This window comes from Syngnathoides biaculeatus, chromosome 11, assembly GCF_019802595.1.
Source record: "Syngnathoides biaculeatus isolate LvHL_M chromosome 11, ASM1980259v1, whole genome shotgun sequence".
Classification (NCBI taxonomy): domain Eukaryota; kingdom Metazoa; phylum Chordata; class Actinopteri; order Syngnathiformes; family Syngnathidae; genus Syngnathoides; species Syngnathoides biaculeatus.
In genome coordinates, this window is record NC_084650.1 from 16,790,050 (window position 1) to 16,814,841 (window position 24,792).

The 24,792-nt window shown below is 40.7% G+C and overlaps 2 protein-coding genes across 8 annotated transcripts in view; both read left to right on the top strand.

Annotated features, from left to right (window-relative positions):
- fam13b (family with sequence similarity 13 member B) overlaps window positions 1-2,125 on the top strand; it is a 61,781-nt gene extending 59,656 nt beyond the window's left edge. For all 4 annotated transcript variants that reach the window (XM_061835325.1, XM_061835324.1, XM_061835326.1 and 1 more), the window contains one exon: window positions 1,207-2,125. In XM_061835325.1, the coding sequence (XP_061691309.1) occupies window positions 1,207-1,330 (124 nt within the window). In that variant the 3' untranslated portion in view covers window positions 1,331-2,125. The remainder of the gene's footprint in view (window positions 1-1,206) is intronic.
- Window positions 2,126-2,227: 102 nt separating this feature from the next.
- On the top strand, window positions 2,228-24,334 carry gdpd2 (glycerophosphodiester phosphodiesterase domain containing 2). 4 transcript variants are annotated; one of them, XM_061835340.1, is made up of 17 exons: window positions 2,228-2,911; window positions 10,994-11,055; window positions 11,177-11,384; window positions 13,430-13,533; window positions 13,616-13,709; window positions 13,874-13,933; window positions 14,034-14,132; window positions 14,238-14,349; window positions 15,342-15,487; window positions 16,601-16,683; window positions 17,810-17,969; window positions 18,121-18,243; window positions 19,866-20,014; window positions 21,900-22,047; window positions 22,315-22,397; window positions 22,479-22,504; window positions 23,838-24,334. In XM_061835340.1, the coding sequence occupies exons 3-17, from the start codon at window positions 11,307-11,309 to the stop codon at window positions 23,906-23,908; spliced, it is 1,536 nt and encodes a 511-aa protein (XP_061691324.1). In that variant the 5' UTR covers window positions 2,228-2,911; window positions 10,994-11,055; window positions 11,177-11,306; the 3' UTR covers window positions 23,909-24,334. The 4 variants fall into 4 exon arrangements, with proteins under 4 accessions (XP_061691324.1, XP_061691321.1, XP_061691323.1 ...); XM_061835337.1 differs by having other exon boundaries at window positions 18,037-18,243; window positions 23,838-24,325; XM_061835339.1 differs by having other exon boundaries at window positions 14,238-14,331; window positions 18,037-18,243; window positions 23,838-24,324.
- Window positions 24,335-24,792: the final 458 nt, after the last annotated feature.

Here is a 24,792-nt window from a genome sequence, read left to right on the forward strand (position 1 = left end):
TGTTGAAAGACCGGGCCACGACCCATCTTTAATCCTCTGACTGAGGGAAAGAGGTTGTTCCCCAAAATCTCACAAGACATGGCCGCGGTCATCCTCTCCTTAATACAGTGCAGTCGTCCTGTCCCACGTGCAGAAAAACACCCCCAAAGCATGATGCGACCACCCCCTTGCTTCACAGTAGGGATGGTGTTCTTGGGATGGAACTCATCATTCGCCTTCTTCCAAACACAGTTTGTGGAATTATGACCCAAAAGTTCCATTTTGGTCTCATCTGACCACAAAACCTTCTCCCATGACTCCTCTGTATCATCCAAATGGTCATTGGCAAACTTAAGACGGGTCTTGACAAGTTGCTGGTTTAAGAAGGGGAATCTTCCGTGCCATGCATGATTTCATACCATGACGTCTTTGTGTATTACCAACAGACACCTTGGAAACGGTGATCCCCGCTCTTTTCAGGTCATTGACCAAGACCTGTCGTGTAGTCCTGGACTGATTCCTCACCTTTCTAAGGATCATTGAGACCCCACGAGGTGATATCTTGCATGGGGCTCCACTCCGATTGAGATTGACCGTCATGTTTAGCTTCTCCATTTTTTTAACGATTGCTCCAAGGGTGGACCTTTTTTTCACCAATTTCTCCGTAGCCCTTTCCAGCCGTGTGGAGTTGTACAATTTGGTCTCTGGTGTATTTGGACAGCTCTTTGGTCTTGGCCATGTTACAATTGTGGTTCGAGTCTGACTGATTGTATGGGGTGGACAGGTGTCTTTACGCAGCTAACGACCTCACACACGTGCATATGATTCAGGATTGGTTTAAAGGCGGACTAACAGGTCTTTGAGAGTCTGAATTCTAGCGCATAGACAGGTGTTCAAACACTTATTTGCATCTGTATCACACGAATAAATGGTCAAAAAAAAAATCATACATTGTGATTTCTGGATTTTTCTTTTTAGCTAATCTCTCTCACAGTGGACATGTACCTACGATGAAAATTTCAGACCCCATCATGATTTTGCAATATAGCAGGGTGTTCAAATACTTATTTTCTTCACTGTATGTCAATAGAAGCCATCATACATTCTCCTCCATCAGTCGCGGTAAAATGAGAAAATATCATAGACATCTTAAATAAATATGTTTGAAATTGTTGCTTGCAATCCCTCAGTCATATCTTGAATGTATACTTTTTTCCTCTTGATTAGGAACGTGCAGAAGGAGGATCGCGAACCCATGCTGGAAGAGTATCGAGCCTACAAGAGACTCAAGGCCAAGCTGCGCCTTCTCGAGGTGCTCATCAGCAAACAGGACTCGTCCAAGTCCATCTAAACATACACACACGAACACACACTGACGCACGGATTCACACTCACGGTTTGATCGACAGCCGCCTCGACCAGTCACTGCTCCCGCGTAGCGTCCGACCAACCCAAGCGGAGCTCACCCGTCAACCGCGGCCTCAAAGAGTCGTCGCTCTTGAGGCCTCTCGGTCTTTTAGTCCTTTTTAACACAAAAAAAATGTTCACGCTCATTTCCTGTCTTTTTTTTTTTTTCTTTGTTTTTTGATGGACAAAAAAAAATGTTCTTCTCCTACCTTGTGATCGCAGCGGCGGCGGAGAGCACGTAAAAGCCAGCGTTTCCGAGGCGACGGCGCGTTTGCGTGACGTCTCAATGTTAGAAAAACAGGGGGGGAAAAAACGAAACTTATTTGCACAGCGTTCTTCAGAATGCAGCCCTATTTGTGTCAAAATGAAGCACTACTTCTATACAAATATAAATATATATTGTGTATATAGAACTGCTCAAAGGATGAATGTCAAATGTTTAAATTATTTCACAGTCGGGCCCCTCGTCGCTTTCCTGTCACGATCGACTTGACGTTTTTTAATTGTGATTTCTCATATCTATGACTTGTTCGTGCGTGATGATTACTTCTTTTTTTATTATTTACTCACCAAAATGTAAAAAGATTTAGGGTGTGCGAGATCCTGCTCGTCTTGTGACATTTCAAAGATTTAAAAGAAAGTAGAAAAAAAAAAAAAAAAACAATCTTGCATGTTACAACCTAGCAACAGTGACACAATCTTTTGTTTATTTGTGCCATAAAGAAACAGCAATAATGAGCGTGTGGATGTCTGCGCATTTATTTTATCCACTTATAACTATGTCCATGCACACAAAGGAAAAAAAAATTGTACACCTGTTTACATGGATACTAATAGCATTTGTGGTGCATTGTTGGTGCACATCGCCATCATGTGGCCAAAATATTCATTACAAGCTCGCACTAATGGAATTCCATGAGAAGGTTTTGCTTTGACAAATCCTTCTACTTTTTCTTTCGGCTGGTCCAAACTTTACAAAATATATGATGAGGTTCTCAACCTCGAGAAATTATTATTATTTTTTTTAGTGGGGAGATAATTATTGGCTGCATGCTTTTACAACACTGCGTACACTTTTAGCAGATGCATCCCATTTCAGGTCCACGCCCTGATCACCTTAGAAACGGGTAATTGCGTTACAATTAGTGGTACCGACATACTAGCGCGTGCCATTCCGAGGTGCGATGGGAACCTTCCCCGGGCGCCGTATCAGCCCGTGGTTGCTCGGAACGTCGTCGGGATGTGCAGCTCAGTACGAGCAGAACCGACACATTCGATAAGGCAGATGGACTGACCTATACTTGGCAATAAGCCGACACTTTTGGAATTAAAGTTGCAGAAAATGAAGTACTTGTTGCTTTGAGTATTGCAAACTAGCGGCGCAGTGAGCACGTTGGACTTTCTGAAAAAAGAGACTGGATGGCTCATTGGCCATCAAAACTGAAGTCGCCATCTTGATACTCCCAAAACAAGCGTGCCGACCTGTGCAGCGACAGTTTCGTGGCTGTGAGAAAACATTCCACAGGTAAGTAAGAAAGATTGACTTTGACACTGTTAAAATTTGTTTGTACTTATTTTTTGTAATTATTTTAGTTTAATTCACTTGAACAAAGTTCTGTTTACGGTTTTCGTCGTTCACTGGTCATTCTCTGCTTCACATATATAGGGCAACAGTTTTTTACGAAAAAGCGATGTAAATACTTTCCCGAACTAATCACTGAAATTCTTTATGAATGTCATAATACAGAACTCTGCAAATTGAATTTGATTTTCAAATGCGAGGAAACAATTTTAAATGTTCTGTCTGAAATAGGACGACACAGAGACAACAAATGAACAATGTCTTTAGCATGTATTTTCCCATTGCGAGTCTATTTCTAAAACTATATCTGACTGTTTTTACGACAAAAAAAATGCTTAGATTTTTGCTATGTTATGATGGTAGTGTTTCATAGTGTATTTTGGGAAAGGTTAACGTCACGGAAATTGGGCCCCAGGTAATATGCAAAATTTCTTGCTCGTCACGGTGTTCTATGTCTTTCCTTAGCGTTTTTTGGCTTACCAAGTCAAATTAAAAATCCTTCATGTGACCAGGACTGAAAAAAATGTCAGGCTCACGCGACCTGTTTTAATCCTCTATGCCAAACTTTGAGGAAAAACTCCACCATAATCCAACCGGTGAATTGTGTTTGCCACACGTTTTGGGAGAACCAAGATGGCGGCCAACTGCTTCAACCGCTCGATGTGTATGTGTGATGACACGACAGGAAGTAGGAACGCGGGCGAGCAAGATGGCCACCAGGTGGAAGTTAATGAAAGATGCTGGAATTTTAAGACAAATGAAAGAGGGAAGGTTTTTTTTTTTTTTTAAACAGTGTGACAAGATACTTCATTGGGTATGTTTATTTTTCCTTACAATATTCGTATTAAATACCCCCCCCCCCCGATGCAGTCAAGTGTGAGCTAAGCTACAAATATTTGTAGCTTATATAAGTTGATGGGGAAGAATAAATGAACATTTCCAGAGAAAATATGCAAAAAAAGACTGGTTATGTAAATTATTTGCCAAATTTATGCACACCTGTTCCTCAGAACCCCTCTAAATCATGCTAACAACCCAAAGCAGACCCAGGCGGAAGCTAATGTGAAGTTGTTTCCAATGCGGACATATTAAAAACCATTTTTGGTTTGGATGGCTGCTTCTCCAAGTTTGAAGAAATGGTGATTAAGAACACATTTAAGACCCATTTCTGTGAAAGAAAAGAAAATGTGAAGAGCCTTGATGTTCGATATAAGGCAACAGAGGACGAATGAAGAAACAAGCCCGTATTGCAGAACTTGAGGAGAAGGCAAGATGGCGGATGCTGGAATCTCAGTTTCCTGAATTTATGGGATCACGGCAACGGAGATGGTAGCAAAGAGGTGTTGGAGGTAATCGCTGAGATCATCCCAGAGGAAAAGGGGATGCTTGAATTCATGGCGGACGAAAGACAGCATTCAACAGAACATGTCTCATCATCATCCAGTTTATGATGTGAAATTTCGGGCCAATGGCCGGAAGGCCTCAACACCGACCTGATGCAGAAACGCAACATTAGGATGGCGGAGGATCTTACCTGATAACGTATAAACAAACTTTTGGCCGATTGTCAAGCAAGCTCGTGACGAAGGAAAAGAAAGACTAAAATGTGTTGGTCCTGTGAGCATTAAAGAAGGTATCAAACTCAAGGCCCGGGGACCAAATCTGGCCTGCCGCAGGATTTTATGTGGCCCACAAAGGAAAATGATGAGAATCAATGTCCATGATTTAAAAAAAAAAAAAAACTGCTTGAATTTCAATCGGCATATCATAAATGATAACATTGAGATATTGCAAGCACAGGCAGCACGGTGGAGCAGCTGGTAAAAGCATTGGCCTCAGAGTGCTGAGGACCCAGGTTCGATCCCGCCCTTGCCTTTGTGGAGCTTGCGTGGGTTTCCTCCAGGCACTCCAGTTCCCTCCCACATTCAAAAAACATGCAACATTAATTGGACACTCTAAATTGCCCCGAGGTGTGATTGTGGGTGCAGCTGTTTGTCTCTGTGTGCCCTGCGGTTGGCTGGCAACCAGATCAGGGTGTACCCCGCCTCCTGCCCGTTGACAGCTGGGATAGGCTCCAGTACTCCCTGCGAACCTCGTGAGGATAAGTGGCAAAGAAAATAGATGTAGATAAACAAATTGCTTGTGTACTTATTTCTGAAGAATAACTTGTAAGTGCAGTAGCCTATTTGATATAAATTTCACTGTGTACATTTTTACCTCTAAGTTTGGCAGAATTATTTTGGTTGTTTGGATTCATATTTCAAAGTTTTCAAAATATGATTGCACTGTATTTATACTGTTAGAAGTGAGCAGAGGTCACCATTTAACTGTGTGTTTTATAAAAAGGCAGACATTTTCAGTGTTTTTCCAAATTGGTCATTCTCATCCAGAAAAATGAGTTTGACACCCCTGGTGTCGAACATTCTGCAGGTAACTCGGGATCAATAAGTAGATCTTTATAGCCGAACTTTACAATGAAAACGACCACATGCTATGGACAATTCTTTTCTGATTTCCGTTGTAAAAAGCGATCATATTTTGAGGTATTCGATACTGTTGATAACCAGGTTTAAAGGGCCACTGTCATGAAATGGATGAGTTTTAGTATGTTATTGATGGAAAAAAAAAAAATATATATATATATATTGGCAGCCGGTATGGACCTATCCGTTTTTTTCACCACAAAACAAGATTTTGATGTATATGGCTTTTTGTAACTCGCCATGAAAATCCTCTTGAGGGATTTGTTTTCGAGAAGAAGCAGGAAGTGACATACAGGGCAGTAGGGCACTCAAGTGGTCTCGTCTGTTTATACCTGCGGGAAGGTAGCTCGTTGTTCCTTCGCTTTAGCCAAAATGCCGGCTCGTTGCATTGCTGCATATTGCTTGAACGCTCGGGAGGACGGATTTTCCCCCTTATAAGTTTGCAAGAGACCCGGTTTGCTGTGAAAAATGGATTGCACGGGCGCAATGGACGAGAGCTTCGTGGGTTCCAAATGACAGGTAGGTCTGTATACAGCTACTAAAAAAAAAAAAATAATAAATAAAAAATAGTTTGTGGGGGATGTAATCTGTAAGTCAGGGGTGCTAAATATGTCGATGTGCCACCCCAACCAAAGCCGTGATCAATGGACGCGGCGCCGCCGGGGTGGCCATCGCCGCCGTGGAGGTGGCTCAGACGGGGAGGCGGTTTGGCCCCGTTGTCGTCATCTCTTTGGGCAGCATTATTTTTATCACCGCTGTGTGGAGGTGGATGGGGCGGGGAGGCGGTTTGGCTGTGATCCGCATATCATCTAAATATGGCTCGAAACGACAGGCTAATATTACCCCGGTCACTTAACTCTGTTGTGAGATGTTGTTTTCTTCGAAAAGAGCTTCCGTGTCAGAAGGGGCGTGTCCCATCGTCGGGGCCACAGCGTGTTTTCAATGGCGAATGTCCCCTTGTGACATCACGGACAGAAGATGCAGCCAATATGGCAACCACTTGGATGTCATTGAATGACATTTCCGCAACTTTGCACATGGATGACACGCTCTCCATTCATATTTATTTTTTCGTATAGACATTGAAGTGAACAATGTTATGTATTTTTCATGACAATATCGATTTTAGGATGTTTATTGGGATGACACTTGACCTTTAAAGGTCAAATAGGTTCAAATAGTTGGGAAGTGCTCATGCTCTTTTTGTGTTATCACCTAAAATCCCCCCCCCTTTTTTTTAATTGTATACCTCCAGTAGGTTAAGTCCCAAAATTCAACATTCGAGTTTTAAGGGAGTCTCAAGTTGCCAGGGCAGAAAATCCAGAAATTCAAGTCAAGCTGTCGTTAATTGTTAAATAAAAGCCTGAGCTCTTGTTTTTTTTTTTTTTCTTTTAGAAGTTTTTATTTTAAATTTCTCTCATTTGTGCAAAGTGGGGATTGTATATAATTGACAGTAAAAAAAAAAAAAAAATTTTAGTAAAGTAAAAAAAAAACTATTTTTTTTTACTCTGTTGTAGCAACTGCTTATGTACTTTCTTCAGTTACATTTGTATTTAAAATACATATTTAAATTTCTATAACAGTAAAGTTAAAGTACAGTAAAGAATTGGGATATTTTTTTTTTTTTTAAAGCAAGTGTCTGTATTTTTTACTCAAGTAGAAAGCATGGGTACAAAAAGTATATATGTATACAGTGCATACATCCTTTCATGTGAGCTGCGTGTGAGGTGTGTTATAAAGTTGGCGCAAAGACAATAAGCAAATGAATGTACTTTTGGTTCCTCTCTCTTTCCCCGTCCCGACTCGAGTTTGCGATCCACCCTCTGCGATCTGCGCGAGTGCATCGGAGACTTTACATGCAGTTCACGGGTCCGCACGCAGGCAGAAAAGAAAAAGGGGTGTGGGGGGGGGGAGCGGAAAGGAAAAACAGACTGGGGACGGCTTTTTTTTTGCATCTCCAGCGGGATTTCTGGTGAGTATGCGACATCTGCAACTTTAAAATGAAAAAATATATATGTATCTTGGCTCATATTTAAAGGTTTATTTAGCTTTAGAGGTCTTCCAGGCATTTTTTTTAAATTGTTTTTTTTTCTGGTAATGTGTCAACTAAATTTGAATATGTCTGGAAAATAAACAATTGTTTGATATTGATGAGGTGATATCTGTTTGATGAACATCATTTGCTATTTATATGTCGGTACTGGATGTTAAAGCAATCGTTATTATACGTTAGTTATACTGCTGTTCATGCACACTAATATAAATTATTGGAAAAACATCTCAATCAAAGGATCATTAAAAGGCAAAGCAACATTTCAAAATGTTTTCTACTTTTATCCAGTAAAAAAAAAAAAGTAATTTTGTAGGATTTTTTTTTTTTACATTAAGAGATGCAAGCTTTTCATTGGACAATTTTTTTTTACCTTAATCCAAAATACACTTATCTAGTTTCAGACTTTAAAAATTAAAATCCTCTTTTTTTTTAACTTAATTTTCAGCTATTGTCCAAAAAGGAAAATATTTTAAATGCACTGAGCTTTTAATATAATCAGAAAAAGAAGTTTCTTGTGTAAGAAAATGACCCCAAAACATGAGTGATTGTACATTATTTTTATTGGACAGCATCAATTATTTAGATTTTTATTATTAATCATTTGTATTTTTTTTAACTTATTTTATTATATTTATCATTTCCACCCCCTTGTTTCCTAAAATATGAGAATACATTTTTATTCATTTATTTATTGTAACAGGGGTAAAAAAAAAATAGAAAAAGCTCATTGTTTGCATTTTATCCAGGAAAAAAAAGTAAAATAAGCCAAGTTTTGCTGTTCAATGAAAAGCATTGTCCAAATGTCTGGAAAAATATGTAATTTTATTTGCATTTTTACAATAAAAACAACCCAAAATTCAGCCTCTATCTTCAAATTCTATTTTTTATTGTTTAGTCTTGCATAAATATATACAGTACATAGTTATTTTCACAGCATGAGAATGTTTTCAACAGGACAGCAAAAATGTATTTATTTTCCCCTTCCTTTGATCCTCAAAGGAAATCCATTCTTTAGTTGTTTATTCTGTATCAAACTGTCAACACCTGTATCCAAATTTTGTCAGTGCGGTCATTTGTGCTTTTATGCGCCTCAATTCTATGTTGATACCTTTTAACAATAAAAAAAAAAAAAAAGTTATTTTTGTTGGACTGAAATGAACATGTGACACTATGAGGAGATTCCGCAACGGACATTCCTGCAGTCTTGAGTTCTTTTGTTCAAGCTGCTTGCGGACCACCGCATCAACGGCGCCCTTGAAGTTTTCCCCACAATGGAAACCTGAAGTAAAAACAAACCAGTGAGTTCGGATCTTTTTTGTGGCTCATGTTCAGAAGCTCGCAGAAAAAGGGGGTGGCAGACCCAATGGACCATTGTTACTTTTTTCCCTCGTATCGAATACCCTGCTGGGGTTGTTTTGAAGTGTCAGCCTGGTTCCTGCTGTCCTGTGCGTCTTTGTGTTTTGACGACGTGCACTCTCAAAGCTCCCGTGGGAAATTTTTGTTAAATTCGGCCAGCGGCTCTACAACCATGTCGAAACACAGTTCACCAATGCAGGTGTGACCTGGAGAGGAACGCACCACCCTTTTCCTACTGAGGACCACGGTCTCGGATTTGGAGGTTTCGATTCTCATCCCAGCCGCTTCACACTCGGCTGTGAATTGCTCACGGCTTGATGAAGCCAACAGAACCGCATCATCTGCAAAGAACAGAGATGCGATCCTGAGGCCACCAAACCGGACACCCATAAAAGTTATGAACAAAATCGGTGACAAAGGGCAGCCTTGGCGGAGTCCAACTCTCACCGGAACCGAGTCCGACTCCAGGGGTCATTTATTTAAATATTGGTATAATTGTATTGAATACTAGCAAAAAAGACCGATGGATGTCGTGAAAAACTAACGTGTCGCCGAACACACTTGCGCGTTCACGAGCAGAAAACCCGTCGTCTTTTTTTTTTCCCAATCATAGTTAATAGATGAAACGAAGTATCTGTATGCGTCCAGACTTTTATACGCTTTCAAACTTTTCCGTGTAAATCTCGACGACTTACTCACCGGATCCACGTGTAGATTCAGTTGTCCAAGACAAGCGGAAGCGAATTAACAGTCCAATTTCTTATCGGCGAAAACCTCGACTTCGGCTTTAAATACGGCTCCACTATGGCGAGTTTATCAAATTTTTCCACGTACCTTCGTTTATTTTCACCTTCTAAATGTCTGACGGTATCGGACAAGACTCGGCGTCGTGCTATTAGACATATTTTCGTGTCGTCTCCAACTGACTTAGCATTAAACAACGCTTTGCTAGGCCAGCAATATGGCGACGTAAACAAAAGTCACGTAATTTTATGACGTAAGTGCACGAGCTCTATTGCCATTTATTATTTTGCTATACAGTGGTGTAATATAATGTTAGCAGAGGTGGGTGGTAACGTGTTACTCAAGTAACATTTTTGAGAATCTACTTTGTAGTGTCATTTTTACTTGAGTATTTGTGAAGAAGGACTGATACTTTTACTCCGTTACAACAATTGACATGGCGTTCGTAATAGTACTTTCACTTGACGACAATATTTTGGCTACTCTACATACCCGTGGATATTAGTGGCCCGATTTATGAGTTCATAAAGACTCTGGGCATTATGCTAAAAAACATTTTCGTGTCGTCTCCAACCGACATAGCATTGAATACTTTGCTAGACTGGCAATATGGCGACGTAAACAAAAGTCACGTGATTTTATGACGTAGGTGCACGAGCTCTATAGCCATTTATTATTTTGCTATACAGTGGTGTTATATAATATTAGCAGAAGTGGGTGGTATGTACTCCAGTAACATTTTTGAGAATCTACTTTGTAGTGTAATTTTTTACTTGAGTATTTGTGAAGGACTGATACTTTTACTCCGTTACAACAACTGACATGCCGTTCGTAATAGTACTTTTACTTGACTACAATATTTGGCTACTCTACCTACCCGTGGATATTATTTATTTAGATTTATGAGTTTATCGAGATACAAGATGTCATTCTTTGAACCACGTCAAGTGTCCAAGAGAGTTGTATTTTTTTCCCAAACTGTTTTATATTGATATAATTTAGTTTAATAATGTGTTAAAAAATAGACGACACTGCAAGGAAAGAATAATTCATCAATTTGGAGAAAAGAAAAATCCGGTATATGGCCAAACTACTTCCGCATTTGCCGAATGCGGAAGTAGTTACCTGCAGGTAATGACGAAGTAACAGAGCCACAAAAGGTGACTTATTGGGTTTCGTTCGTGTGTACACGTGTAATTTCATTTTGTATAAATAAACGATACACACGTATTTAACTTTTGTCCGAAGACACCAGCCCCCCCCCCAAAAAAAAAAAAAGAAAAAAACTTGAGCAAGTTCAATCATTTCACAAATTTATGATTGCTAAGAAAAACATACGCACCGTTGCAACGAAATGAAGTGCAGAATTTCTGATCGTCAAACTTTCAGGTCTGCAGAGTGCGTGCAGTGACGTCAGCGTGCACTCTCAAAGCCCCCGCGGAGATTCTTTTGTAAGTTCCCCGATGACTCTCAGCAAAGGCCGAGCTCCATTGAACGCCATATTAAGCAGGGATTGCCCTAATATAATACCTCACAAACCCGCTTTTGTTCCCTCCCTTTCAATCACTGTAGGTCGGCGTCGTGAATGGGGGCTCAGTTCTCGCTTCTCGGTAGCCCCGCTCGACGTGCTTCGTGGTCCCACGCCGTCATCTTCATCCACTTGTTACGCCGTGAATGAGGAGGAGGAGGAGGAGGAGAAGAAATGTCGCCATTCGCCGCTTGCTGCCGAGGGGTGTACAGCTGCCGCTGGAAACGCTTGAGGAAAGGCGGGGAGAACAAAGTAAATATATTTTCGTGTTTACTTTTGTCTTGCTGGTCATCGTTCACACCCCCCGCTATCTTGTAGATATTCTTTTTTATTTAATGGGATTTGTACAGGTTGGCAAATTCTGAACATCCATGCTAAGTTCCGCTAGCCCGTCACTGGTGTTTCATATTAAATGTTAGCACTAAGCTAACGGACTTTCAAGTATCGAAGAACCATTAAAAAAAAAGAACGATTTGCTAAGTTGCAGTATGTTTTGATAAATTTCACCCTTTTATATTTTGCGTCTGGAACATAGGGGTTCACTGGATTAGATCAGTTTTTCCACCAACCATTGTGCTTTTTATTTGATTTTAAACTACACTTTTACTTCATACTAAATGTAATAGACCTGTAGAATCCCTGCAAAAAAAATATCTTGAAATTGTATAGAATTTGTACATAACTTTTTATAAAGAACTTTGTCCGTGATTTTGTATAGAATTTCTACAGAATTCTTTTGAAATGTTCTATAGAACATTTTTAGCAGGGATTGTTTCATATTATTCCATTTATATTATATTACATTTAAATTTACATTTTTAATTCAAATCAATCATTTATGCGGAGTATGTTGACATTAAAAATATAATCTGTATTAAAGGGCCTATATATACACGTCTGATTTAGCCACCATTTACAGAAACAGCCTAATTTGTTTTTTTGTTGTTATTACTAAATTGCTGCTAGCAGTTGTGACATAAACCTTAAATTAAATATTTGCCTTTAGCAAAGCAAATTAATTTGTATAGCGCATTTCATACACGAGGTAACTCAATGTGCTTTACACGATCAAAGGCATTTGAAAACAAAGAGATAAAACATTTAAATGGGATAAAAACAATAAAAATGACAAAATATTTTAAAAAAGACAGTTAAAACCGGATACAGTGCAAGTAATATGTTCAAAAAGTGGATATATTCTAAAAAGCATGAGAAAAAAGAAGTTTTCAACGTGGATTTAAAAACATTCACACGTGGGGTTGACCTCACCTATTCCATTTGTGTGCCTAATCCAGTAATGCCCCCACCTTGTATCTGGTTACTAATGGATTTTGGTGCAGGCAGCGTGGATTGAGTTCCCGCTCAGCGTTGGTGTGACTGGTTAGTTGTCTATGTCTGCATGTACCCTGCGGTATTGAGTTTAGGAAGTGCCGCTCAACGTGGGCACATACTTGAAAATTGACTTGTGTTTGTTTGTATATGAATACTGTAGTAGCCTTGTGTGGCGACTGCCCACCCGCCCACAAAAGGTTTTCCTCATTTCCCACCACCGCAACGGTGACAAATCCATTTAATCACAGATTAACATTCCAGCCTCTCCCATTCCGTCATGTCGGGAATTATGCCAAAGAATACATTTCAAGTTCCGTGTTGATTGAAAAGGGACTCAGGAAAGGCGACACGTTGGATCGGCTGGTAAAGCGTCGGCCTCACGGTTCTGAGGACCCGGGTTCGATCCCACCCCCACCTGTGTGGAGTTTGCATGTTCTTCCCGTGTCTGCGTGGGTTTCCTCTGGGCACTCCGGTTTCCTCCCACATTCCAAAAACATGCAACATTAATTGGACACTAAATTGCTCCTAGGTGTGATCGTGAGTGCGGCTGTGGCTGTTTGTCTCCACGTGCCCTGCGATTTGCTGGCAACCAGTTCAGGGTGTACCCCGCCTCCTTCCCGTTTACAGCTGGGATAGGCTTCAGCACTCCGCGACCCTTGTGTGGATAAGCGGCAAAGAAAATGGATGGATGGATAAATTGCTCCTAGATGTGATCGTGAGTGCGGCTGTTTGTCTCTACGTGCCGTGCGATCGGCTGGCAACCAGTTCAGGGTGTACCCCGCCTCCTGCCCGTTGACAGTTGGGATAGGCTCCAGCACTCCGCGCGACCCTTGTGTGGATAAGTGGCAAAGAAAATAGATAGATGGATGGACTCAGCAAATGCATGTATTGTAATGCTTTCATGGTTGCATGGAGACAGATGTTTGGCATACTATTCTACTCATTAACGTCTTTCTCCGCTTTAGTGTTCATGCTGTTGGTTCTCAGTCCTCACCCTCATCACCCTGCTGTCCGTTTTCTGGATGTACATCTGTCTGGTCACTTCCAATGACCAAGAGGATGTCAATTGGTGAACAAAAAAACTCTCCAAAATACCCGAAACTTTCACCAGGCTGTTTTTGACTGTGGTGGTTTTCTGTTGTCGTTCTCAGGAAAGGCTTTGTCAAGTTGCGGCGGTGGGTGAACTGGTTCATGGTGCTGGTCGTCACTTCGGCAGTGTTGACCAGCTACTGCGTGCTGCTGCTGGTGCGAAAACAGGATGATTCATTGAAAATGACAGGGGCCCTAACATTGATCCCTGTTCGACTCCATAAAGGACGACTGCAGGGATCGCCTGAATATTTTCGCCGCCGTATCTGATCAAACTTTATTTACAGGCAGACAATTTTAACTGTGATTTAATTCTATAGCTTTTTGCCTTGTTTCAAGTCGCCTTGGCGGAACCGCTGAACTTACATTGGCTACATAAGGTAGGATAAATTCCAATTCTGATGCAAGTTGGATTTTTTTGGGTTAACTTGTGTCGTTTTGTTTTTTTTTTTTTTTTAATTCACTTTTCTCTCCTCAAAGTGCCTTCTATTTCTCGGTTTACTTTTTATCTCTGTTGGACTCATTGGAATAAGTCTCCAGTGGAAACGAGAATGGCCGACGGTACTTCTATCGCTGCAGGTGAGTATGCCTTTAAACGGAATTCATCATGTTCATAACCAGATGAGATGATAATTTCTTTTTTTGCCACGTGTTGAGCTGAATGTGATTTTTGTGCTTTGGCAGGCGACTGCTCCTTTTGTGCAGTTTGGTGCTGTCGGAGGTTTGGTCCTGCTGAGCCCGTTTGTCTTTGAGGGATTCCGCACGGCCAAAACAAAATGTATAAAATGGAATTCACGTAATTACCTCATTGCATTTTCTATGATGCTGTATCCTGGAAACATTGAGCAAAAACTGAAGGAAAAACATCTTGGTGGCAAGAAAACTGTATTAAAATAAGTTGAAGTACTGTATTTAAACAAAAGTAGTGCTTTGCCACTGTCCTGTTACACCTCGGTGCCAACGAACTATGTTTATGTGAGCTGACGAACTAACAAAAACTGCTTTTACGCCATCATTTGGCAAGGAACATTATGGATGTGAGTTGAAGAGCTTAGTATAAACAAAACTAGAGCTCTGGTGCCATATTGTGGGGATAGTGAAGCGATTACAGTAATTCCTCGTTTTTTTATGGTTAATTTGTAACAGACCCACCCAACTGTGAAGTGGGGGTAAATGGGGATTATTATTATTTTTTTTTTTTTACATTTTATTTATTTATTGCTTCATAGTTCCTTGTCATCTTGCTGGTCATGCTGCATTATACCCTATCAAGGAAGTTTCCTAATGTATGCTGGTGTTTTTTTTTTTTTTATATTATTATTATTATTTTTTTTTGCTTCATCGGTCCATGCCGTCATGCCGGGGATAGCACATGAGTACATAGCGGTTTTTATTTTATTTATTTATTTATTTATTATTATTATTTTTTTTTGAGGGTCAGGGGGGTCCGCGATGTACTGAAACCACGATAGGTGATCCGCAAAGTAGAGAGGGATTGCTGTATAAACTTTTCTTCCATCTGAGATTACACGCAACCGAACAAGCCGAAAGAAATACATACACAAGCGTGAACCGAAGGGTCTTTTTGAGCTTTGTTGCTAACCAAAACAACACCACCACTGTGATACTTTTTATGACAATTTTATTTTGATGGAGTGCCCTTTAGATTTTTGTATCATAAAGTAGAGGCCTTGCGCAATAGAGGTTGGTCAACACTAATCCAGTATGGTACCACAGTGTAGAGAATCAATTGATTGCGGGATGAATTAATTTTCTCCTTCCCACCAGGCTCACACTTCCTGATGGTGTCGGTGTATGCTGCAGTGTCAGCAGCCATCCTCCTGTGCCCTTTACTCATCCGCTCACCTTGTCTAATAGACCACAGCGACCTGCCTCAAAAGCCAAAACTTGTCGGCCACCGGGGTGCCCCCATGGTGAGCGTCAGTCCTTATTCGATGGACCGTAATTCCCGACCTACGGAGCGCACCTGGTTATAAGCCTCACCGAGTACATTTGTGAAGGAAATACCATTTGGTACATACATACGCCGCGGCTCTGTAAAAGCCGCAAGTGCCCACTTTAAAACACGGGATATTTACAAAGACAGACAGTACACAGAAAGAGTTTTATGCTAGCCCTAATGCTAACAGGGCTGGTTAAAATAAAACTTAACGGTAAATATCACTGAGACATGCCAGTAACACAGCAGTAACCCGCTAGTACAGCGCTAACGCTAGTGCAGCGCTAACAGGGCCGGTCAAAGTCACAGAATGAATGACAGAAGTTTATCATTCGATGAGTACCGTAATTCCCGTCCCATAAAGCGCACCTGGTTATGAGCCTCACCCAGTACATTTGTAAAGGAAATACCATTTGGTACATACATACGCCGCAGCTGTGTAAAAGCCGCAAGTGCCCACTGTAGGTCGAGATATTTACAAAGACAGTACACAGAGAGTTTAACGCTAACGCCAGCGCTGCGCTAAACTATCGCTAGCGCCATGCTAACAGGGCCGGTTAAAAAAAAAAAAAACATACCGGTAAAAATCACGGCAGTAACACGCTAGCGCAGCGCTAACAGAGCCGGACTGGTAAAAGTCACTTCCTCGGTACATATATTCCACCGGTCTCATTTTTACCTTTTGCGAATCGAGTGCCTCCGGCCTGCGACCATTAGAAAAAATGCACAAATTAGCCGCATCACCGCGTAAACAGCAGAGTTGAAAGGGTTTGGGGGGGAAAAAAGTCGCGGCTTTTAGCCCGGAAATTACGATATATTCTTGATGTAGTGTTTTCGTAATGAAATATGGGCCTCACGTGTTCCCATCACAATCCGGCACATGTCCTTTTCCTGTCGTGGCTCAGGTGTGAACCTGCAATGTGAGGGCCCCATGTACAGAGATTTTGTGTATGAAGGTACTGGGCGGAATATGCTGTTGGGTCACAGACAAGTTTAGTGGAAGGCAGGCGCTGACTGTGCTCAATTAAAGCGGAAAAACTGCCGCATGTTTGTGTCTCGCCCACCATGTGTCTTGGTTCCCGTTCAGCTGGCCCCAGAGAACACCATGATGTCGTTCCAGAGGAGCCTCCAATGCGGCGTGGCGGCCTTCGAGACGGACGTGCAGATCAGGTACACGCGAGCAAAGCAAACGAGAAGAAGAGTTCTATTACTTGACTGAAACGCCACGTGACGCATTATTACTATTATTATTAGTAGTAGTATCATTGTTATTGTTATGCACATTAGACTGATAGTATTGCTATTTCATACGTTTTTAATAGTGACTTGGCCATCAATTAACGCAAAAGTTAAAAAAACAAAAAACAATTTCATTTATATTTAGTCGTGATCCACTTTTACCACACTGTAACTAGTACTTATATATATATATATTTTTTTTTTAAACCAACCCTACCCCTGTTTTAAAATTCTGGGAAATTACAATGCATGTAGTTTGTGAGTTAATAGTTATTTAAAATTTTAAATTCAAAGCTTTAGAATGAATAAATGCCTACCAAAATCAAATAATTCCGATTTAATAAATGGGTAATTAACGTATGTCATGGATATTGTTGACAGAATTTTATATAATGAAAATAAAAATCTTAGATAATAAATAAGACTATTTTATACTATTTACTGTATTTGCCGATTATTATTTTTTTTCTTTATTTTGATTTTTAAAAGAAATGTTTTTAAAATATTTGATCAAAAATATGGTGTCAAAATTGTTATATTTAAAATATGTAACATTTTATTGTACATTTAGTTTGTTTTATCTTATTTTATTTTTTTAAATAAATGCATCATTTCATTTAATTGTATTTAATTTTAATAAAAAAAAAAGAAAAAGAAAAAATTAACATTTTGTATCAAGCACAGAAAAAGTCCCGTCTATTTTGGGATATTTTATCATTTTAAGGCCAGTTAAACATACATGCAGACGCGTGAATGCCAATCAGCATAATAGCTGATTATATTATTATTTTTAATTTGTATGAGTGCACATGAGCGAGTTTTTTTTTTCTTTGTTGTTGTTCTAATTCATGTAACAGTAAAAACACTTCCAAATAAAGTTAGATCAGTTGATATATTGATCATATATATTATGCTGATTCAAATTAATGGATTATTCTGCTACTTGCAAGATAAAAGATTACTTGTGGGTATAAAATTATTGAGCAGTGGATAAAATAAATTCACAATCCCCCCCCCCCACACACACACACACACTCTTCTTCTGTTTATTAATTAGTAAGGACAGAATTCCGTTCCTGATGCACGATGAACACTCGGGCTTCTTAAGGAGAACGACAGACGTCAGAAAGAAGTTTCCGGACAAAGATTTCAACCGGAGTTCCGAGCTGACCTGGAAGGACTTGCAGAGTCTGAACGCGGGGGAGTGGTTCCTACAGGTGAGAGCTCGCCTTCAAAAGTCCGGACATATGTCGTACGAGGGGAGTTCTCAAACCCGTTTTCCAGACGGATCCGTTCCGTTCGTTGGCCGGCCTTTCCGTCGAAGACAGAGACGAAGCTCGGAATCAGAGCGTTCCGTCTTTGCTGCAGCTCCTGCTCCTGGCAAAGGCCCACAACGTCTCCGTCATGTTTGACCTTTACAGTCCCGATCAAGAGATCGACACAGTGGAGGTGGTCAGAACCATCCTGGTGTCTGAAATGGACCCAAACCTGGTAGGCCGCAAGCTCTTTTTACCCAGACACTTTGAATTTAGATACTGTGTTCTCCAATTATTTTGATCTTTTCTAATGTATTTTTATAGTACACAGGCAAATTTTAATTTTGACTTGCTCACGTTCAGTGTAGTACAATGTTGTGCCACTAGTGGCCAGCATTCCCACCATTGTAGTAAACTGTATGTGTTCTTGTATTTGTTGGTTTGAAGCTGTATGATTACCATAATAACTGTTTTGTGGCGTTTCACATTATATTTGAGCATTACGCTGATGAACTTTGATTAGATGAAATGATATGGTTTGTTTGAACAGTTTGGTGGTGAAATATATTCAACTGTTGAATGTTTTTTGCTTCATATGTTAAAGTGCAAAACAGTTGTGGTTAGAATTACTGTAACATCAATGCAAATTTATGCACACTCATCCATGCATTTTTGGATTATACGTTAGCAGTTAGGCGGCATAGTGGAACACCTCACAGTTCTGAGGTCCCGGGTTCGATCCTGGCCCCACCTGTGTGGAGTTTTCATGTTCTCCCCGTGCCTGCGTGGGTTTCCTCCGGGCACTCCGGTTTCCTCCCACATCCCAAAAACATGCAACATTAATCGGATGCTCTAAATTGCCCCTAGGTGTGATTGCGAGTGTGGCTGTTTGTCTCAATGTGCACTGTGATTGGCTGCAGGGTGTACCCCGCCTCCTGCCTGTTGACAGCTGGGATAGGTTCCAGCACTGCCCGTGACCCTTGTGAGGATAAGCGGCTAAGAAAATGGATGGATCGATGGATGTTGTCATCTAGCCATCTGTCCAGCGGCTAAGAAAATCGATGGATGGATGTTATCATTTAGCTATCCATCCTTCCATTTTCTTTTGCCACTTATCCTCACGAGGGTCGCATGGAGTGCAGGAGCCGACTGGTTGCCAGCCAATCGCAGGGCACATGGAGACAAACAACAGTCGCAGTCACAATCACACCTTGGGGCAATTTAGAGTGTCCAATTAATGTTGCGTGTTTTTGGGAGGGGATGTGGTGAGGAAACCGGAGTGCCTGGAGAAAACCCACGCAGGCACGGGGAGAACATGCAAACTCCACACAGGCGGGGCTGGGATCGAACCCAGATTCTCAGAACTGCGAGACCTACGCATAACCCGTTGATCAACCGTGCTGCCATATCATTTAGCAAGTGGAGTTTAATTAAATGTGTCTCTTATGTGCCCTGCGGTTGGCTGGGAACCAGTTCAGGGTGACCCCGCCTCCAGCCCGATGATAGCTGGGATAGGCTCCGGCACTCCTTCATGAAATTGTATCGTACCGTAGGGAGACATTAGTACAGTATTTTGAGTACAGTAATCTTACTTAAAAAAATCTGGAAACCAGTTCAGGGCGTATCTTGCCTCCTGCCCATTGACAGCTGGGATAGGCTCCAGCACTCCCCGTGACCCTCGTAAGGATAAACGGCAAGGAAAATGGATGGATGGATTGCGCATCAAGTTTATGAAGCAACATAATTTTCCTCTGATAGAGAACGTTATCATCCTGCTTTGTAAATAATGGCCACTTTTCAAGCTCGGCTCTTGATTTCTTCAAAAACGAGTTCTCGTTTGTTTGTTTGTTTGAATAGGTCTTGTGGCTTCCTCCTGCAGAACGAGACTACGTGAAAATTGCCGCTCCGGGCTTCATCCACGTCTACAACAACGAACACGCCATGTTCCAAGATGGAGGAAGCCGCCTTAATCTGCACTGCAGCAAATTGAGCATGTCGAAAATCAGGTAATCGGCGCGAGGCTGCCAAGATAAAAAAATTATTGGAAAATATACTTTACATAAGCCATCATTTATTGAAGGGGATTTCTTCCACACCCACTCACAAAAGAACTTTTATTTTTTAAGTTTTATCTTTTGAAACACTTAAAAAAAAATTTTTTTTAAGTATGGCTTAGCACACAGGTGTCAAACTCAAGGCCCAGGGGCCAGATCCGGCCGGCTGCATTATTTTATGTGGCCCGCGAAGGCAAATCACATGGATCAACGTCTATGATTTTGATTAAAATCTGTACCAAAATTTCAAATTGTCATATCATAAATGATGACGTTGAGATATTACAAGCATTTTTGTTTGACCAAACAACAATAGTTGAAAATCTCACGACTCTCGACTTCTGATTCCAAAACGAGTTCATAAATTTCATGTGTAAATATGATGAGGGGAACTGTAAGTAAAATGTGTCCCGCGACAAAAAATGAGTTTTACACCCCTGCTTTAAAGGAATGAGAGACTATTGCATAATATCCGAGTTCATTTGAAATAAAGAGAATTAAATGGCAAAATGTTCAACCAAGCTATATGATAACAAAAGTCTGCTATCTTAATGCTAACAAAATGTTCGAGACATGTTGAGGGGCAACACACACAAACAGATCACATAACAATACTCAAATGAAGATAAGGTACCCACGGGCATATAAGTATAGAGCTCGTACACCTACGTCATAAAATCACGTGACCTTTGTTTACGTCGCCATATTGCCGGTCAAGCTGAGCATTGCTCAATGCTAAGTCGGTTGGAGACGACACGGAAATATGTCTTGTCGCACGACGCCCAGAGTCTTGTCCGATACCGTCAGACATTTAGAAGGGGAAAATAAACGACGGTACGTGGAAAAATTTGATAAACTCGCCATAGAGGACCCGTACTTAATACCGAAGTCGATGTTTTCGCCGATAAGAAATTGGACCGTGAACCCGCTTCCGCTTGTCTTGAGTAAAATGAGTATGTCGTCGAGATTTACACGGAAAAGTCTGAAAGCGTAGAAAGCATACAAATACTTCGTTGCTGGATCTGTTCTCAACGGGGAGGCGGCTCGTGAACGAGGAAGCATACTCGGCTACACGTTAACCTTTGCCGAAATCCATTGATCTTTTCAGCTAGTATTCAATACAAATACCAATATTTAAATAAATGACCCCTGGTTTTACACAAATTCACATTTATTAACTATGATTGGGGGAAAAAAAAAAAAGAGGACAAGCGAGTTGGCTCCTCCGTAGCGTTTCCCAAGGATTATTTGTAAAGCCAAGTTGGCTCATTTGAGAACAATCCGTTAAAAAAAAAAAGATGGAGTTGGCTCATCTGTACACGAAGCGTGTTGCGGCCACACGTTAAACTTGGGAAAACGTCTCCATGACAAACGTGTTTTTTATAATATTCATTGTTCTCAAATGAGTCCACTGCGTATTTAAAAAAAAAAAGAAAAGAAACCGCTGGGATAGGCTTCAGCCCCCGTACACAGAAGTGCGTTGCGGCCACACGTTAACCTACGTAAACGTCTGTGCTACCGACGCTTTGTTTTCTTTTTTTTTTAAACACACATTGGACTCATTTGAAAAGAATGCATATTAAAAAAAAAAAAAAAAAAAGTCTGTCGGGAGAGGTTTACCGAAGTTTAACGTGTGGCCACAACACGCATCCGTGTACATTGTCATTTTTGTAAACGCATTGTTCTCAAATGAGCCAATTTGGCATTATAAATACTTCTTGGGAATTTGAGAATGAGAATAATAATAATAATAATAATATACTATAAAGTTTTACTTCAACATTCATTGCCTACGCCGACGTAAACATACACGCCGCCTCGGTTTTGTGCGCGACAGGGAACTTGTGAGCCAGAACGTGACGGTGAACATGTGGATGGTCAACGAATCGTGGCTCTTTTCGCTGCTGTGGTGCGCCGGGGTCAGCTCGGTCACCACAAACGCTTGCCACCTGCTCCGGGACATGGAGCGGCCCGACTGGATCATGGTAGGCAGGCGGCAAACTGCGTCAGGTGTACAGTACTTGAAATATTACTCGTACGGCTTTCTGTGACTCCTCCAGTCACCCCGGTGCAATTTGGTGGTGACACTGTGAGAGTTGAAGCTTCGTGGGAACTTCTGAGAATATTCCGGTTGGCACCTCGAGGCTCAAGCGGGCACCGGTTTTATAGCATCATCTGCAGAGACTGGAGGAGTCACAGAAAAGCTTTCGTAGACAATAGATGATTTCATAATCCTAATCTGTGTGTTTTAGCCCCATCGGATGTACACAACGGTGTGGATTACGGTGGACGTCGTCTCCATTGTGTTGATAATTGGATTGTACTTCCTCCAGGAGTGAGTTCATATTTGCCACTATGCAGGAGGCGGGGGGTATTTATGGAAATATGATTAATTCCATTGTTGTTTCTGCTGCAGGAAAGGTTATTGCTGCCAAAGAGAAGGTAACGTATGAATATGTAACATATGCATATTTTCAGTTCATCCGTTGAGATGAGAAAATAAACGGTACAAAGAGGAATCCATTATGTTAAATGCGAAAAATGGTAATATAAATGATAGGTATAAAATGTTGATTTTTTTTTTTTTTTTTTTTTTCAATTTTAACATTTTTGTAAAATATTTTTTACTTTAGAAAAGTTAAATAATGCAGTAAATATTTATCATGGATTAACCTCATTGCTTCAACTCAACTTAAAGGTCAAGTGTCATCCCTATAAACATTCTAAAATAGAAATTATAATGAGAAATACATATAAAATTATTCACTTCAATGTCCATACGAAATAATAAATATGAGCGGAGCGGAGAGCGCGTCATGCGGAAGTGTCATTCGACAGTCAAGTGGTGGCCATATTGGCCGCATCTTCTGTCCGTGATGTCACAGGGGGACATTCGCCATTGAAAACGCGCTATGGCACCTACTGTAGGACACGCCCCTTCAGACACGGAAGCTCTTTTCGAAGAAGAGAACATCCCACAACAGAGTGAAGTAACCGAGGCGATATTAGCCTTTTGTTTCGAGCCACATTTAGATGATATGCGGATCACGGCCAAACCGCGTGCGGCCCAACCGCCTCCCCGCCCGATCCACCTCCGCGTGGCGGTGATTAAAAAAAAAAAAAACCCGCCCACGAGTGACGACGAGCCACCCCAGCTTGGCGCCAGAATGAGCGAAGCAGTGATAGGCGGAGGACGAGGCACGGCATTGGCGGTGGCTCGTCGGGTACATCGACACATTTAGAACCCCTGATTTAGGTGCGCGGATCTTTTCTTACATTCTGAGAGGATTACGTTCCACACCTACCTGTCATTTGGAACCCACGAAGCTCTCGTCCTTTCCAGCCGTGCGATCCATTTTTCACGACGAACCGGGTCTTTTGCTAAAGTATGAAAAGCGAATCCATCCTCCCGAGTGTTCGCGCAATATCCAGCAAGACAACGAGCTGGCATTTTGGCGAACGCGAAGAAACAAAGAGCTACCGTGCAGCAGGTAAAACTAGTAGAAAGAGACCAGACCGCTTGAGTGCGCTACTGCCCTGTACGTCACTTCCTGCTTCTTCTCCGAAACAAATCCCTCGAGAGGATTTTCATGGCGGGAGTTACAAAAAGCCATACACGTCAAAATCATTTTTTGTGGTGGGGGAAAAAAACAGATTTTCATTAATAACATACTAAAAATCATGCGTTGCATGAGAGTGGCACTTTAAATATTGAATGAAACCCGTATGATGCCTGCACCAAAATACATATTTTTTTTCCTCTGCTTTTTGCCAGAGTCAAAGGAAGAGAGGAAAAAGTTGAGTTGGAATGAAAATGAACTCTTGCCCTTCTTGCCAACGGTGTAGTACCCCGAGTCCAACTCCGACTGTACTACAGCTACTAATACTGTACTGCGTTGGAGTCCCGTGGTGAAGTCATGAAGGAAAAAACGCATTCTCGATCCAGATGTTTCATCATTTTACAAGATATTGCAGTATAATTTGCTGTTTTATCTTCAATATAGTCAGACACTTGTTTTCGTTTGAACAGTGTCTCACTGTTGTGTAACCTAATTGAAAAGCAGTACATATGTTTTCACTCCTCTCGACATTAATCATCCACAGAATGCGTTTATGTAAATATGAGTCACTGCCACTAAATATTGTTTCATAATAATCCCAATTGTGATATTACCTGCCCCCACGGCAACAAAAGCCAAATGTCAACTTGACAAGTTTTCCAATGCAATTACATGACAGTATTGTTTTTTTTTTTTTTTGCAATAAATAAATCATAAATATTCTACCAGTGAGTTTGACTTTGTGTAACACAATTATGAAGGCGGACCTTAACAATTCTAAACAAAATAAAAATTAAACTGATTGAAAATGTGATGTTTTTATAAATAAAAAGCATTTTTTTTATTTTACCAGGTTGCCAAAACACATCACCGTTATACCAAATAAAATACACAAAAACATGAATCTAAACAATAGGTATGCAAGTAAAAAGTCTATAACATAACTACATATTACAGTGTGCTTACTGAGATAATAAAATGTAAAATTATGAAAATATAGAAATATGATCTTAAACAATACACAGGGTATATGGTTGAAAAATTAGTAATGTAAAATTACATGATAAAGTATAATTAAAAGTACTTTTGATTTAAAAAAAAAAAACATGTCAAACTAAGTTGCACCAACAGATGAACATAATCCAATGAAATTATTATTGAACAAATAAG

What these genes read in the sequence shown, in the direction of transcription:
- gdpd2 (XM_061835337.1), top strand. Translation starts at nt 11,307, where the DNA reads ATGTCGCCATTCGCCGCTTGCTGCCGAGGGGTGTACAGCTGCCGCTGG. An exon ending in CGGGGGAGTGGTTCCTACAG is followed by an intron (nt 17,970 to 18,036) that starts GTGAGAGCTCGC and finishes CCCGTTTTCCAG; the next exon opens with ACGGATCCGTTCCGTTCGTT. An exon ending in AGCGGCCCGACTGGATCATG is followed by an intron (nt 22,048 to 22,314) that starts GTAGGCAGGCGG and finishes TGTGTGTTTTAG; the next exon opens with CCCCATCGGATGTACACAAC.